General features: G+C 49.7%; 1 protein-coding gene across 1 annotated transcript in view; it reads right to left on the bottom strand.

Annotated features, from left to right (window-relative positions):
- HTRA1 (HtrA serine peptidase 1) overlaps window positions 1-3,601 on the bottom strand; it is a 35,206-nt gene extending 31,605 nt beyond the window's left edge. The window contains exon 1 of the mRNA XM_059821113.1: window positions 3,151-3,601. Within this exon, the coding sequence (XP_059677096.1) occupies window positions 3,151-3,601 (451 nt within the window). The remainder of the gene's footprint in view (window positions 1-3,150) is intronic.
- Window positions 3,602-13,655: the final 10,054 nt, after the last annotated feature.

The following is a 13,655-nucleotide window of genomic DNA, read 5'->3' as shown; positions in this document are numbered from 1 at the left end:
ACGCCGCGCTGCAGCGGCACGTGCTTTGCAGGCCTGCGCTCTACCAACATCTCTCGTGTCCTTCACGGGAAGTGAATTTCTTCTGTGAAAGCTGCAGCTCAGCAGCCCTGCCCAGGCCGGTGCAGAAACAGCTTGCTGGTGCTGCAAGCGCTCGTCTGCCAGAGGTTTTGGTATGAAAAGCAGGGCTCCATCACCTGCCGGAGGCAGAGGGATCTGCCCAGGGCACCCTGGGCAGGCTGCGCACCGCCGGCAGGACGGGTACCGCCGGTTAGGGTTAGGCTGCCCGTGGCCACGCCGCAGGAGGGGAGAGCTGGAAAGGGCGCACCGCCCCAGCCAGGGACACAGCACTAATGAAAGGGGTCCAGCGGCCGCCGCAGTGCGTCACCCCGCTCGTCACCCGCCTCGCCTGACTTTAGCAGGGGCGAGCCCAGGCAGGGCGCGCTTCAGCCCTGCGCCCATCCCCTGCGCTCACCGTACAATTTAACCGACGATGTGTTTTCTGGCTAAAAGCCACAGCCGGGCTTTCCCCTCTCCCCTCGCTGCTCCCGGGGTTTCTCCAGACAGCCTGTTTTGCCCTTTCCGCGTGTCCGGCTCACCGAGCGAGCTGCGGCCTGATCCTGCACCCCAGAGCGCATCACCACGGTGCAGGAGACCCGCTCACCACCTCGCTGCCACAGGGCTGCACCCTGCCACCACCCGTCCCCTCCACAGCGCTTAGGGCCGAGCCTAGAGTACGTTCCGAGGCTTGTGAAATTTTTCTTGAGTTTTTTTTAAGCCTCACGATCCCCATTTTGCCCAGGCAAACATCCCCCTGCCACACACAGACCCAGGGCAACCTTCCCCTGCCTCTCCCGCACCCTCTCATAAACGCGCCCGGTATTTGAACAGATGCACTGAGTATCACTAAAAGCCCGAAGCAGCACCAGGAGTGGACTGTAGTAGATGAAAATTGAAAAAACCAGAAAGTTTTACTTTCTTTTATGCAATATACACAATATTGTATTTGACCAGCTACTAAAGCGATACAAAACGTAACAACAACAAAGTGCTTTCCAAACACCTTCTCTACATCCCCGTTCCCTCTTTTCCCTGGGCCACTGCGCTGTACTCACCAAATTATTTATATACGTATATGTTACTATGAAAGCATAAAAATATTTTACCAAAGACGACTCCATCTCTAGGTAGCAAAAGCACTCCTGAAAATAAGCTCAAAATAAAATTAAAAATTAGCAACTCTGAAGAGTCATATATTAGGCCATGGCTTTTCAAAACAGCCGTTCAATCTGCCTCCAGGGAACAGGGCTTCCCAGCCTACTCTCCATTTCTTTTTATTTTAGGTTCTTTACATATGAAAAAAGCTTGGCTTGCAGCAGTGTTTGCTCTGGTCTAGGGATAAACACGTGCTACTGGTCGGCTTCTCTAGCACCTTCCTTTTGTCCCTGGCGATATAGAAAATAAGCATCGCTCCAACCAGAGATGCAACAGGGCAAAATGATTGTCTGGACGTACACATGATGCATCTCCTGCAGCGGAGTTCTATATGCAGCCTATGCATTTTCTCTACAACCTACCGGAGGCACGTATTCCTCTCCAGCTCACACACAGCCCGAGTTCTGCAAACATACAGCAGAAAAAGCTGGGAAAACAATATTGGTTTCACGAACTGAGAATAAAAAGCACAAGGCATTATATTGTACTGGAGATCAGGAAACTCTAGCGTGAAAGCTTTAATTGTCCCCAGTGTCAGTAAATGCCAGTGATGTTCCACAGAGCACAAGGCAGCTTTGAAACCCCGGGGAAAATCAGGGGTACAGAAAATTGATTGTATTGACAGCCAAGTTGTCAGTTTGATCTGTAATGCTGGATCAGTATTTGGCCCAAGCTGAACGTATAGTCACTATACGTCAGAATATTCTTCTGCTGGAGCGATGATGGCTAAACCTAGAAAAAGACTGGCTTTTAAAGAAAGAACTGCAGAAATGGTACAACCTATACCAAAAGAACCAATCCTCAGTGAAACACCACTGACTTACTAAAGGTGACTCCCACTTCAGAAATAAAGGCTCAGTTCGTGCTGGTTTTTACGTATTACCCCCAAACGTGCTGGATGGCTTGGAAGGAACAGGCGGCCTTAGCTTACACGGTTTACGCCAGCCTGTATCAGGGGTGGCACCTTGCAAAGATCACCCCCCGTTCGTCCCCAGCGCGGTTTTGCCTGGCTGTGTCACATCCTGCCCTCATCGTTCCTGCGAGAGCGAAGGCTTGGCCGGGGTGCTCAGTCCAGCACCTCCATCTGCAGAGCAGCGGTTTCATAACCCAGCGACGCGTCTTTATAGGGTTTACAAATAATGAGCAGCCGTCCTGCAGCTCCGAGGGCTCGAGGTACGTCCCATTCAACTGAGTAATACCGCGGAAGGAAAAATACTACCGGTTATATTGTTACTTCTCGACGGCCACTCCCATTCTCCAAAAACCCCTCTCAAGTCAGCAGAAGACGCTGGTTGGAAGCATCCCCCTCTCCAGCAGAGCCGTTATCAGCGCGGGGAGCGCGCGGCTGAAGCTGCCAGCTCTGCCCAGGCGGACATGTCGCGCCCATTCGCCGCGCCCAGGTTTTAACAGCTTCTGCCTTCGCGGCTGCACCTCCCGGGGCATTTCTGTGGGACAAAGCGCCGGGACGGGAGAGGGCTCAAGCGCTTCTCCCGACTTCGCGGGGGCCGCGCAGCCGGACTCGGGCCCTCGCCCGTCCCGGCGTCTGGAGCTCTGCAGCCAGCTCGGAGCCGGGCACCGCTGCTCGGGGGGAGGAGATGTTTAAAGTGGGACATAGGGCTCTTCTTCCCCCCGGCTCGGCGGGCGGAGGCGAGCGCTGCCTTCCTGCGCTGGTCTCTGACCGAACTGGCACGCCGAGGCCGCGCGCAGGCCAGCCCCCTCCCCGCCCGTCGGCGGCGGAGCTGTCCGGCGCGGCGCGGCCCCTCCTCTGGCAGCGGGGCCCGCAGGGTGAGAGCCCCCACCACCACCCGCGGAGCGGGCAGAGGGCGACCGGGCCCACCCTCGGCGCCTGCCCCGGCTCCGGCGGGGGCGCCCAGCCCGCCTCCACCCCCCGCTCCCCGCGGCGGCTGCCCTGGCCCTGGCCCTGGCCCTGGCCCTTACCCTGCCCGCAGGCTCCGCGCTGGATGGCGATGACGGGCGGCTGGCGCAGGCCCTCGGCGCGGCGGCTGGCGGCCCGCAGCTGGCAGGGGCTGGCGTAGGTGACGCCGTCGCTGCCGCAGACGGGCTCGCCGCTGGAGCACAGGCAGCGCCCGGCGGCCGCCCGCTTGCGCACGGTGGCCGAGGCGGGCACGCCGCCGCCGGGCGGCACGACGCACTGGAGGCCCTCACCGCAGGGCGGGCCGCCGCCGGGCCCGCCGCAGGGCTCGCCCTCCTCCGCCCCGCAGACGCGGCAGCAGCCGCAGGCGTCCAGCACGGGGCCGCCGGGGCAGGAGGCGGGCAGCGGCGGGCAGCGCGACCGCTCGCAGCGCTCCGGGCAGGCGGGCGGCGGCGCGGCGGTGGCGGCGGCGGGCAGCAGCGCCGCCAGCAGCAGGCTCCAGCCCCACAGCGGCATCGCGGCGGCCGGGGCAGGCGCGGGGCGGTGAGCCGGCCCGGCGGGCGGGCGGCTTTAAGCGGCGGAGCGGGGGGGGGGGGGGGGGCGGCGCGGGCGGGGACGGCGGCGGGGCGGGGCGAGGGCCCCCCCGCCTCCCCCGGGCAGTAACACCCCCCCCCCCGCCTCCCCCGGGGCCGTCACGTCGTCGTGTGTGTCCGTCCGTCCTCCCCCCTTGTCTTTTTGGGGCGAAGCTAAACGGCCCGTCAGCGCGCGCAGCTCTTGAACTCGGCCTTGATGCCGCCCCGAAAACCCGACGGGCGGCTGAGGCGCGGGGGAAGGGCTGGTAGCGGGCCAGCGGGGGGGTGCACGCTCTTCCCCACGTCAGGAATTACGGGAAGGGCGATCTGAAGTGACCGTCGATAACATTTCTGCCTGATAAGACGACGGGTGGAAGCGCAGACGCGGGGGCAGGGCCGCCAGCCGGTCCCCCGCTTGAAAGAGTAGAGCGAGAGATGCAAATGTATGCAAATGTCTGCAACTGTCCGGCATCCCCGCCGGGAATGCCAGGCGCTCCCGCGCGCGGCGGCCTGGGAAACTCCCGGCTCTGGGAGCACCGGGGAGGCGGCGGCCGGCGCTGGACGGCGGCTCTGCTGCCTAAAGGCAGCGGGAAGGGGAGGAAGGCCGCGCCCGGGCCGCTTCTGCTCCCCCCCTCCCTGCCCCGGCGCTGCGCAGAGCCGCAGGGCAAGGAGGGCACTGGCCATGAGAAGGCTGATCAACCCAAAGACCAAAAACCCAACACCCCCGTCTTCCATCACCCCGCAAACGGTCTGCGGCAGCTGTGCGAGCCCCAGAAGCCAGGGACAGTGGCCTCTCGGCCACACGCTCTTCCAGCCCCTACAAGGTGGTTTGAGGCAGTTTCATTACAGGCGAGTACCTTCCAGGGGAAAAAACGTCGTTTCCAAAGCAAGCCGGGAAAGGTTTAACAAGAACTAATAGCTGGAAATGGAGCGCAGCCGATTTTTTAATTACCAGCCGGTTAAACTTTTGGACAGACTACCAATCTGTAGCTATTTATCTTAGAATCATAGAATCGTTTAGGTTGGAAAAGACCTTTAAGATCATCAAGTCCAACGGGCAGCAGGAGGAAATACCATCCGACGCAGACATGCCAGGGAGGACCAGAGGATTGTTCAGAAGAAGCATCGTCCACCTCATCTCTTATGTCTTTGCCCAAACATTTGAAATTTAAAAAAAAGCCAAGAAACCCACCACCAGCAACAAAAAGCCAAACCCAGTTTGGCTCATCTCTACTCCCAGAAGCACTGCCACAGGGTAGGCTGTACGGGAGACTTGGCAAAGCAGGGAGGGAGAGCTAGCAGGACACCAAAGGATGGGCAGCAGCTAATTCCTCCTGCCTTTCACAAACCATCGATCTAATTCCTCCTGCCTTTCACAAACCATCGATCTAATTCCTCCTGCCTTTCACAAACCATCGATCTAATTCCTCCTGCCTTTCACAAACCATCGATCTCTCTCCTGCCCCAAAGACTTGAATGTCTGCTCCAAAGACACAAAGCCAAGAGGAGGCAGGACCTCGGATGGGCTTTTTGCACGTGCTGCGTTTCTTGCGAGAACCATCCCTAGTAGTACATGGGATTTTTACTATTAATCTGTGACACAGCCCGGGCAGGCACACATCTAGGGTCACCGGCTGGCATTCGCCTCCCTGCCAGACTGCCTACAACCACGTGCTTTGGCTCCACATAAACTCTCTTAACCCTTTGCCTAGGAGAAAGGGCAAGTGCCCAGACTCCATAGAAATGCTTGAAAAGAGGAACTCTTATTAATACGGCACCAATTAAAGCTGCCTGGAGACAAGGCAATGGGCTTGGGCTGCCTTTGGAGAGAGATGGAGGCAGCAGACAGGGATGCTCGGCCAGGCGATGCCACACTCTCCTGCTGCAGGAGAGGAGTCTGCACGAAGCAGAAAGCGAATGATAGCAAAACTGAACCGGAAAGCACGGCACAAGGGCTTTCACCATCTCCCCCCGAAACGCCCTTCATCGGGCACCCGACAACCAAGGACCTAGTGAACCTTACAAACCCTTAGGCAAGATGAAATGCTATTGATTGTTAGATGAGCTGCGATTTAAGAAACGGAGGATGCCAGCAACTGCGTGGGTACGGAAGAATACAAAATCTTTCTTGAGGAAAAGTGGAATAATCTTTAGCAACCAGCCACCTGAGCAGGTGGAAGCAGCATCCCAAGGGTTGGAATGCAAACCTAATCGTTCCAGGGAATGTTATAAGATCTTATCAAACTGTGACCGCAAAACCACAAATATGCAAAACTTACTTACCTGCTTGGTCCGTACCCGAAGGTGGGAAACCACGTAGAACCCAAGGTTCCCAAAAAAAGCCCCAGTGCGAACCCCTTACATCTGCTGTTTTCCAGTAACTTCTATGCTGTGCAAGACGAGGGTTTTCAGGAGAAATATGTGATTTCAGAAGTGACCGAAGTAGTAAAGTAGTCATCTGGAAGAATTCACAGCAAAACTGCCTTAGTATTAAAATCATTACAGTGTTAAAAGGCCTAAGAAAAAGATGAAAATGTTCATAAGTTTAAATATTTTTAACGGGGTGTGTGTATATATATAAACATATATAAAAGATGGATAGATATAATGATAAAGTGTTTCCAAAGTATTATTTGTTTATCCATTACTTCTTGGCTACTTTTAATAAGCTTCCGCATTTGTTTTGGGTTTTTTGTTTTGTTTTTTTTCCCTTTGCTTTTAAATAAAGACAAGTCCTTAAGGAAAGGTGAACAGTTTTTAGTTTAAAAAAAAAAATACAAGTTCAGAAAGATCTTGTAAGCTCCTATTTGGAAGCCAGAGCAAAATATTCCAAGACCAGTGAATTACTGTGGGGTTTAGTCCTACCCCACCCAGAAAGGCTATCTGCTTTTCTGTCACATTGCCTTTGTCGGGCAACCTACTGTTATCTGCCACTGGAGCCGTATCTCCGTAGGTAGGAAAAAATTCCATGGGGTGGGAAAGCTCCTTGTTCAGTCATCCTCTCTCCATGGATGCTTGCGTCTTTTTTAGCTTGGTCTCCTTTGATACCGGTCATTCTGGGGAGCAAAGGCAAGGCAAGAAGGGAGGCTCAAAATGCGTTAACAAAAGCCCTTTTGACAGAAACCCCCTCAGAATGGTTATAATGCAGTAAGTCAATACCCTAGTTTAAAACCTAAATAAAATGAATGCATCCCTACCTCAAGAAAGGATTAATTAATCAATGAAAGTATAAAGTGTTTACTTAACTGCTCAGCTTATAAAGTTTGCAAAACTTAAGCTAAATTTTTAACTACTTCAAGAACTACTGCAAGTTTATAGTGTTCTCACGCAAAAGTTTGAAACACCAGTTGAGTATATTTACCTTTTCTGTGATGTAGGAATTGTTTTGCACAGTTCAGCCAGCACTATCAGCTTCAAGCTCTTTTACAGACTACTGAAAATCTGTAATACACTAGCCAATATCTTTTCTTAAATAAATAGCGCAGAAAAGGGAAGTACATTTGTTGATAGACAGTCAAGGGTTAAACACTGCAAGGGAAATAAAATATATCCCAAGGTTTTATGTGAAAACCGTTAATTAGCTGTTCACTTTCAAATAAGCGGACTAGTACTGAGGACCTTCTGCTGTTGTGTTTTTTGTTTCTTAAACCAGCTAAGGACGTGAACCTCCTATTGAGTGTTAAAAATATAATATTTTATAATATGAATTTTATAGGTTTCACATGGGTGCTCACAAAACTGAAAAAAACCCCGAAGCATCTTGCTTTCCAGAATAACTGAGATTAAGTCTTTGGGGGGTTTAATAACTTAGTTTACTGACAAATATATTTGTTAATTACCCATTTAATCTGCGTAGAAGTGCTTTGCACCTGAAAGACGCTATAAATTATTATTTCTCCCCCATCATACATTTTCACACAACATGGCTATTCAAGCCAGAAGACATTATCAATACTCAGAGAGGCCAAAAATGTGATCCGAAAAATACTTGAGAGACTTGCTGGTAAAATATTTCATCTCCTACTTTTCAGACAGAACTCGATGGTAGGAGGGTCCATCTAGAGATCAAATGCTACAAATTCTTCTGAAGATACGAAAGTTTGGATACTGCTGTCGGGGACCCAAAATTTGCCCCGACATTCAGCCTCAGCCCCGGCTCTCCGTACAGGTCAGGATGGAAGAGGTGTATTCCTGCAACATGACGGTAGGCTTTATATCACCTGTAACGAGAGCAAGTTTTCCTGGATGCCCATGGTGTTGCCACCTCACCCAGGATGTATCGTTCACTGCCTTTGACATCTCCGTTTCGGAAAGCAGCAAAGCACCGTGGGGTAAGAGCTGCTATCTCCAGTGCCTTCCTGGGCAAAGGAGGGAGCGAGAGAAGCGTTCTCCTTGCATCGCTGCTGCACATGGGGGCCGGGGAGGTGGCTTTGGACTAAGCATCTGGGCACAGGTGGAAAGGGTGGGAAGCAAGAAGCAAGTAAAGGGTGGAAAAAGAGTGCGCTTGGCAGGAGAGATAGGGGTTAATATCACAGTCTGGGGCTGGAAAGGTCCTGGCCAGAAAAGAGGGTGGAGAACGTTTGAGATGACCAGAATGCCTTTATTCTGAGCAAACTTGAACAGCTTGGACTCTACAGAAAGCTTTTCTAGGTTTATTATGACTGCGTTATCATTTGGCTTCATTCATTAATGGCTTTCTCCCAGATTTTCTGGGGAGAAAAAAAAGTACGGTCTCCTGCATGCTTTTGGCCAGGATGTAACACCCCCAACCCTCAAAAACCCAGGGCTTCTCTACTTTGTAGGACTTCGCTATTTTGTTGAACAAAGATTTACTCTTTTTTTTTTTTAAAAAAACCCCAAACTTTTAAAAAATGTATTCTGGATTCATTGCTACCTACAGAAAAAAAAAAACCCAGTATTTCAAAAAAGAATGGCTACAGACCAGGGAATTTAAAACTACATATTCTTTTCCAGATGTGAATTCAGCCCTGGTGCTTGATGAGAATAGCTGTTGGCATAGTTTACAAAATAAATGAATGATAAGGCCATCTTTTTAGAAAGCCTCGCAGGAAACCAAGGAATCTGCCCCAAGAAAAAAAAATTGCTAATCTGAACAAATTAAATATGTATTTCTGTACATGTGGGTTTGTTCTTTGGTGTCAGAGGGCAATACTATAACCAGAAGTACAAATATTACACTACAGGCAAAGACTGTAAAACAAGTCTTGAAACTTCATAAATTGCTTAAGATTAACTGTCAGAAAACAAAGGCGCTGCTTTGAAAACCTGTTGACACCCACCTATTGAGAACAGACATTACTTAGGTGTCCTGATGTGCTCAGTTACCATTAGGAGAATGGTGGCAATAGGAATGTCGGGCAACAGAGTGGTTTAAATTCTTAAAAGATGTGTTCACTATACCTATTGATATGCAAAATTACAGCGCAGACCCTAATTTTAAATGCAAATCCCTACTTACAGTGTCAAAGGTACCGCTTTGAAGGGCAATATTCAACTAGTACCACACCATTGCATAGTGCCTTTACAAATAAGTACCAGTTTCTTTTTCTCAGAGAGGTTGCACAGAAAATCTGAAGGCAAAAACCAAGGCTGACGTCTGGGACATGATTCAGTTACAGAGAAGGACTCACACTTAGTTTTTCCAGAGAGTAGCCGTCATTACTTCAATGGATGATCTGAGAAGTACTTCAGCAGCTTACTGCCTTGGAGCATCAAGTAGTTATATAGATTGTGGTCCAAAATACAGATGAATATTAAGACATTAAATAAAATTGGTAAAACTACACATAGCACAGAGCGCTTCATTTTTCTTTTTTATTTCATTTTAACTTTTAGACTGAAAATGCCCTGTCCAAATTTACCCTTCTTGCATTTCTTCCCTCTCTCCCATCCCAAATAAAAAATATGGAATCTGGCTAAGAACAGTAATATTTCTGTCCCACACCTCCAGAGTGCACATTTCAGTGTGCTCACTAATTTCTCCATCCATTCTAATACAGACTTCCCGTAAGGCCTAAAAAACCCAGCCTTTGAATATCAACATTTTCTACTAATACACCCATTTTTATGACAGGATATACTCTGTGATGCCGTATGCACTTTTAACTCATTTCTGTATAGAATTTAGACTTCTGAACCTGTATATGCAATTGCAAAACCTCAGAGTCAAAAAGTAAAATTATTAAAATGGCAGCTCAGTTAGGAAAGAATGAAGTTTCAAACCGGTTGGGTTCCCTCCTTCAATCTGTAGCCCAAATTACTTTGGTCTACCTCCAAACTCATACCTTTGTGTCGCATTACTTTGCCTACCAAAAGCCGCAGCAGATGCTTCCTTTCCAGCCCAGTGGTTGAAGAGGTTGCACTTGGACGAGGCGTTTTAAAGGTCCTTCTGCCCAGCTGCATCGTTCTGGATAACCGGTTTCCCAGGTACGTTCCAGAGTTTTTAAACTGTGGTGATCGAAATTCAGCCACCTCAGCTCAGGACCTCTTAGTACGGAAAGGTACTGCCTTACACTGCTAGACATCCGCATGTCTTTCAAGCAATAATTAATGCTTTGAGCACACACATTTTATACAATCATCTAACTCATACTAGCTTTTCATTCAAAAAAGGCTACTCTTATCAGACTGAGTATTTAGCTTTTAGCCATGGGTTTCTCTTGTACTGCTTTATCATAGGAAAACATCAGTTCTTTATCATTGATATATTTCATTAGTGCTGTGGTTTGAATTTTGCTACTTTGTAGTATGAAAAAGCAGATTCTCCAAAGTGTCTGTTCTTCAATTCCTTCTTTTACAACTATTTTTTACTGTACTCTGATAGCCTGTAATCGCTTTCTACTGTCAGTAACATCACGAGAAGCCTCACACTTTCATTATTCATTGGATGAGTTAACAGATTATTCACTTTTTTCCCTATAACATCATAGCTTCCTCAGGAGTAAACTGATCTCATAAACAAGAACAGCAGGGAGAAAGGGCAACTTTGTTTTCTCATCAACCAATTTGCTGCCATTGCTGTTCAAAGCTTGCAAGGAGCAAGCGTTATAAAAATCTTTTGAGTAGTCCAGTGACTTAACAACTGGAGTTTCCAAATTAATTTTTAAGATTCAGAAATAGACTGAAAAAGTAAATGCCTGACTCGGATCATTTTTAAAGCTAGAGCATGCCTCTAGATGGTGCTGACATCCTGTTATTCCACAAGCTTAAGGCATACGTCACTTTATTAAACTATATTCTGGACCATTACCCTTCGGCATTACCTTCAGGTATGTGGATTGCAGGTTGAGCAGTTAAATTTCTGCAAATTTCTTATTGTAATAGGGCGGGTTTAAATCTATAACCATAAAGAATAATTCAATTCCCTCTTCAGTAAAGAGGCAACAGCAAGTACATGGCAAATGAAAACGTGCAAGACAGCACGCAGTAAGAGCATCCAAGTCATTTCGGGGACCAGAGTTCAGGTCTCAACGGGCTGTGAAAAGTAACTTGAGATTTTTATGGAAATAATTAGAGGGTAAAAAAGTTGAAAGGTAAAAACAGAGATGCATGCGATAAGATAGATGAACTAGAAATGGTATTTTCAGCTCCTTTAAATGAGCTTGAGTTACAGCCAGTAATTGCGTTTTATACTGACATTTATTACTAGGAAGAATAAACTGTATTGCTGTACACGGATTAGAATCATAGGATGGTTGGGGTCGGAAGGGACCTTTAAAGGTCTCCAGTCCAACCCCACTGCCATGAGCAGGGACATCTTCAACTAGATGAGGTTGCTCAGAGCCCCGTCCAACCTGACCTTGAATGTTTCCAGGGATGGGGCATCTACCACCTCTCCGGGCAACCTGGGCCAGGGTTTCACCACCCTCATTGTAAAAAGTTTCTTCCTTGTATCTAGTCTGAATTCCCCCTCTTTTAGTTTAAAACTATTTCCCCTTGTCCTATCACTACAGGCCCTGCTAAAAACTTTGTCTCTCTCTTTTTTTATAGTTCCCCTTTAAGTACTGGAAGGCTGCAATAAGGTCTCCCTGGAGCCTTCTCTTCTCCAGGCTGAACAATTCCAACTCTCTCAGCCTTTCTTCACAGCAGAGGTGTCCCATCCCTCCGAACATTTTTGTGGGCCTCCTCTGGACTTGCTCCAACAGGTCCATGTCTTCCTTGTACTGGGGACCCCAGAGCTGGACACAGTACTCCGGGTGGGGTCTCACCAGAGCAGAGGGGCAGAACCACCCCCCTGGACCTGCTGGCCACGCTGCTCTGGATGCAGTCCAGGAGATGCTTGGCTTTCTGGGTTGCGAGCACACATCGTGTCCAGCTTTTGATCCACCAGTACCCCCAAGTCCTTCTCCGCAGGGCTGGTCTCAATCCCTTCATCCCCGAGTCTGTATTGATACTGAGGATTGCCCCGACCCAGGTGCAGGACCTTGCACTTGGCCTTGTTGAACCTCATGAGGTTCACACAGGCCCACTTCTCAAGCTTGTCCAGGTCCCTCTGGACAGCACCCTGTCCCTCAGACGTGTCAGCTGCACCACACAGCTTGGTGTTGTCTGCAAACTTGCTGAGGGTGCGCTCAATCTCGCTGTTTATGTCATTGATGAAGATATTAAACAGTCCTGGTCCCAGTATGGACCCCTGAGGGACACCACTCATCACTGATCTCCATCCAGACACTGAGCCATTGACTACTACCCTGTGGATGCAATCATCCAACCAATTCCTCATCCACCGAACAGTCCACCTATCAAATCCATCTCACTCCAATTTAGAGAGAAGGATGTTGTGAGGGACCATGTCAAAGGCCTTACAGAAGTCCACACAGACGACATCCGTAGGTCTTGCCTTGTGTGCTGATGTAGTTACTCCATCAGAGAAGGCCACTAGGTTGGTTAGGCAGGACTTGCCCCTGGTGAAGCCATGGTGGCTGTCTTGAATCACCTCCCTATCCTCTGTGTGCCTTAGCATAGCTTCTAGGAGGATCTGTTCCATGATCTTCCCAGGCACAGAGGTGAGGCTGACAGGTCAGTAGTTCCCAGGGTCCTCCTTTCCACCCTTTTTAAAAACGGGTGCAATGCTTCCCTTTTTCCAGTCACCAGGGACTTCACCTGACTGCTATGACTTTTCAAATATCATGGAGAGTGGCTTAGCAACTACATCAGCCAATTCCCTCAGGACTCTAGGATGCATCTCATCAGGTCCCACAGACTTATGTATGTTCAAGTTCCTCAGGTGGTCACGAACCTGATCTTCTCTTCCAGTGGGAGGGACTTTGCTCCCCCAGTCCCTGTCTTGCAGTCCATCTACTCAAGAGGTGTGGGAAGAGAGGTTGCCAGTGAAGACTGGGGCAAAAAAGTAGTTGAGTACCTCAGCCTTCTGCTTGTCCGTTGTTACCAGTTTGCCAGTCGTGTGCATCAGTGGGGTGCGCTTTCTTTGGCCTTCCTTTTCTGGCTGACATACCTATAGAAGCCCTTCTTATTATTCTTCATGTCCCTTGCCAAATTCAGCTCCAGCACGCCTTGGCCTTCCTGACCCCATCCCTATACAACCGGGCAGCATCCCTATACTCCTGCCAGGGTACCTGTCCCTGCTTCCGCTGCCTGTGCATTTCCTTCTTGCCCTTTAGTTTGACCAGCAGGTCTCGACTCAGCCATGCCCATCTCTTGCCTTCCTCTCCTCATTTCTTACCCCTGGGGATCGAGAGCTTTTACACTCTACGGAAAGCATCCTTAAAGACCTGCCAGCTCTGTTCTGCTCCCTTGTCCCTGAGGGCAGTTTCCCAGGGGGTCCTATTGACTAACTCCTTAAACAGCTGGAAGATTGCTTTCCTAAAATCCAGGGTCCTGACTTTACTCCATGCCTGACCCGTATCCCTCGGGACTGCAAACTCCACCAGTGCACGACCACTGCAGCCCAGGCTGCCTCCAGTCTTGATATCACCCATGAGCTCACTTGCATTGGTGACCATCAGGTCCAATATCGC

This window comes from Gavia stellata, chromosome 9 (assembly GCF_030936135.1).
Source record: "Gavia stellata isolate bGavSte3 chromosome 9, bGavSte3.hap2, whole genome shotgun sequence".
Taxonomy (NCBI): Eukaryota; Metazoa; Chordata; class Aves; order Gaviiformes; family Gaviidae; genus Gavia; species Gavia stellata.
Note: the sequence above shows the minus strand (reverse complement) of the source record. Positions and strands in the feature narration are given on the sequence as shown.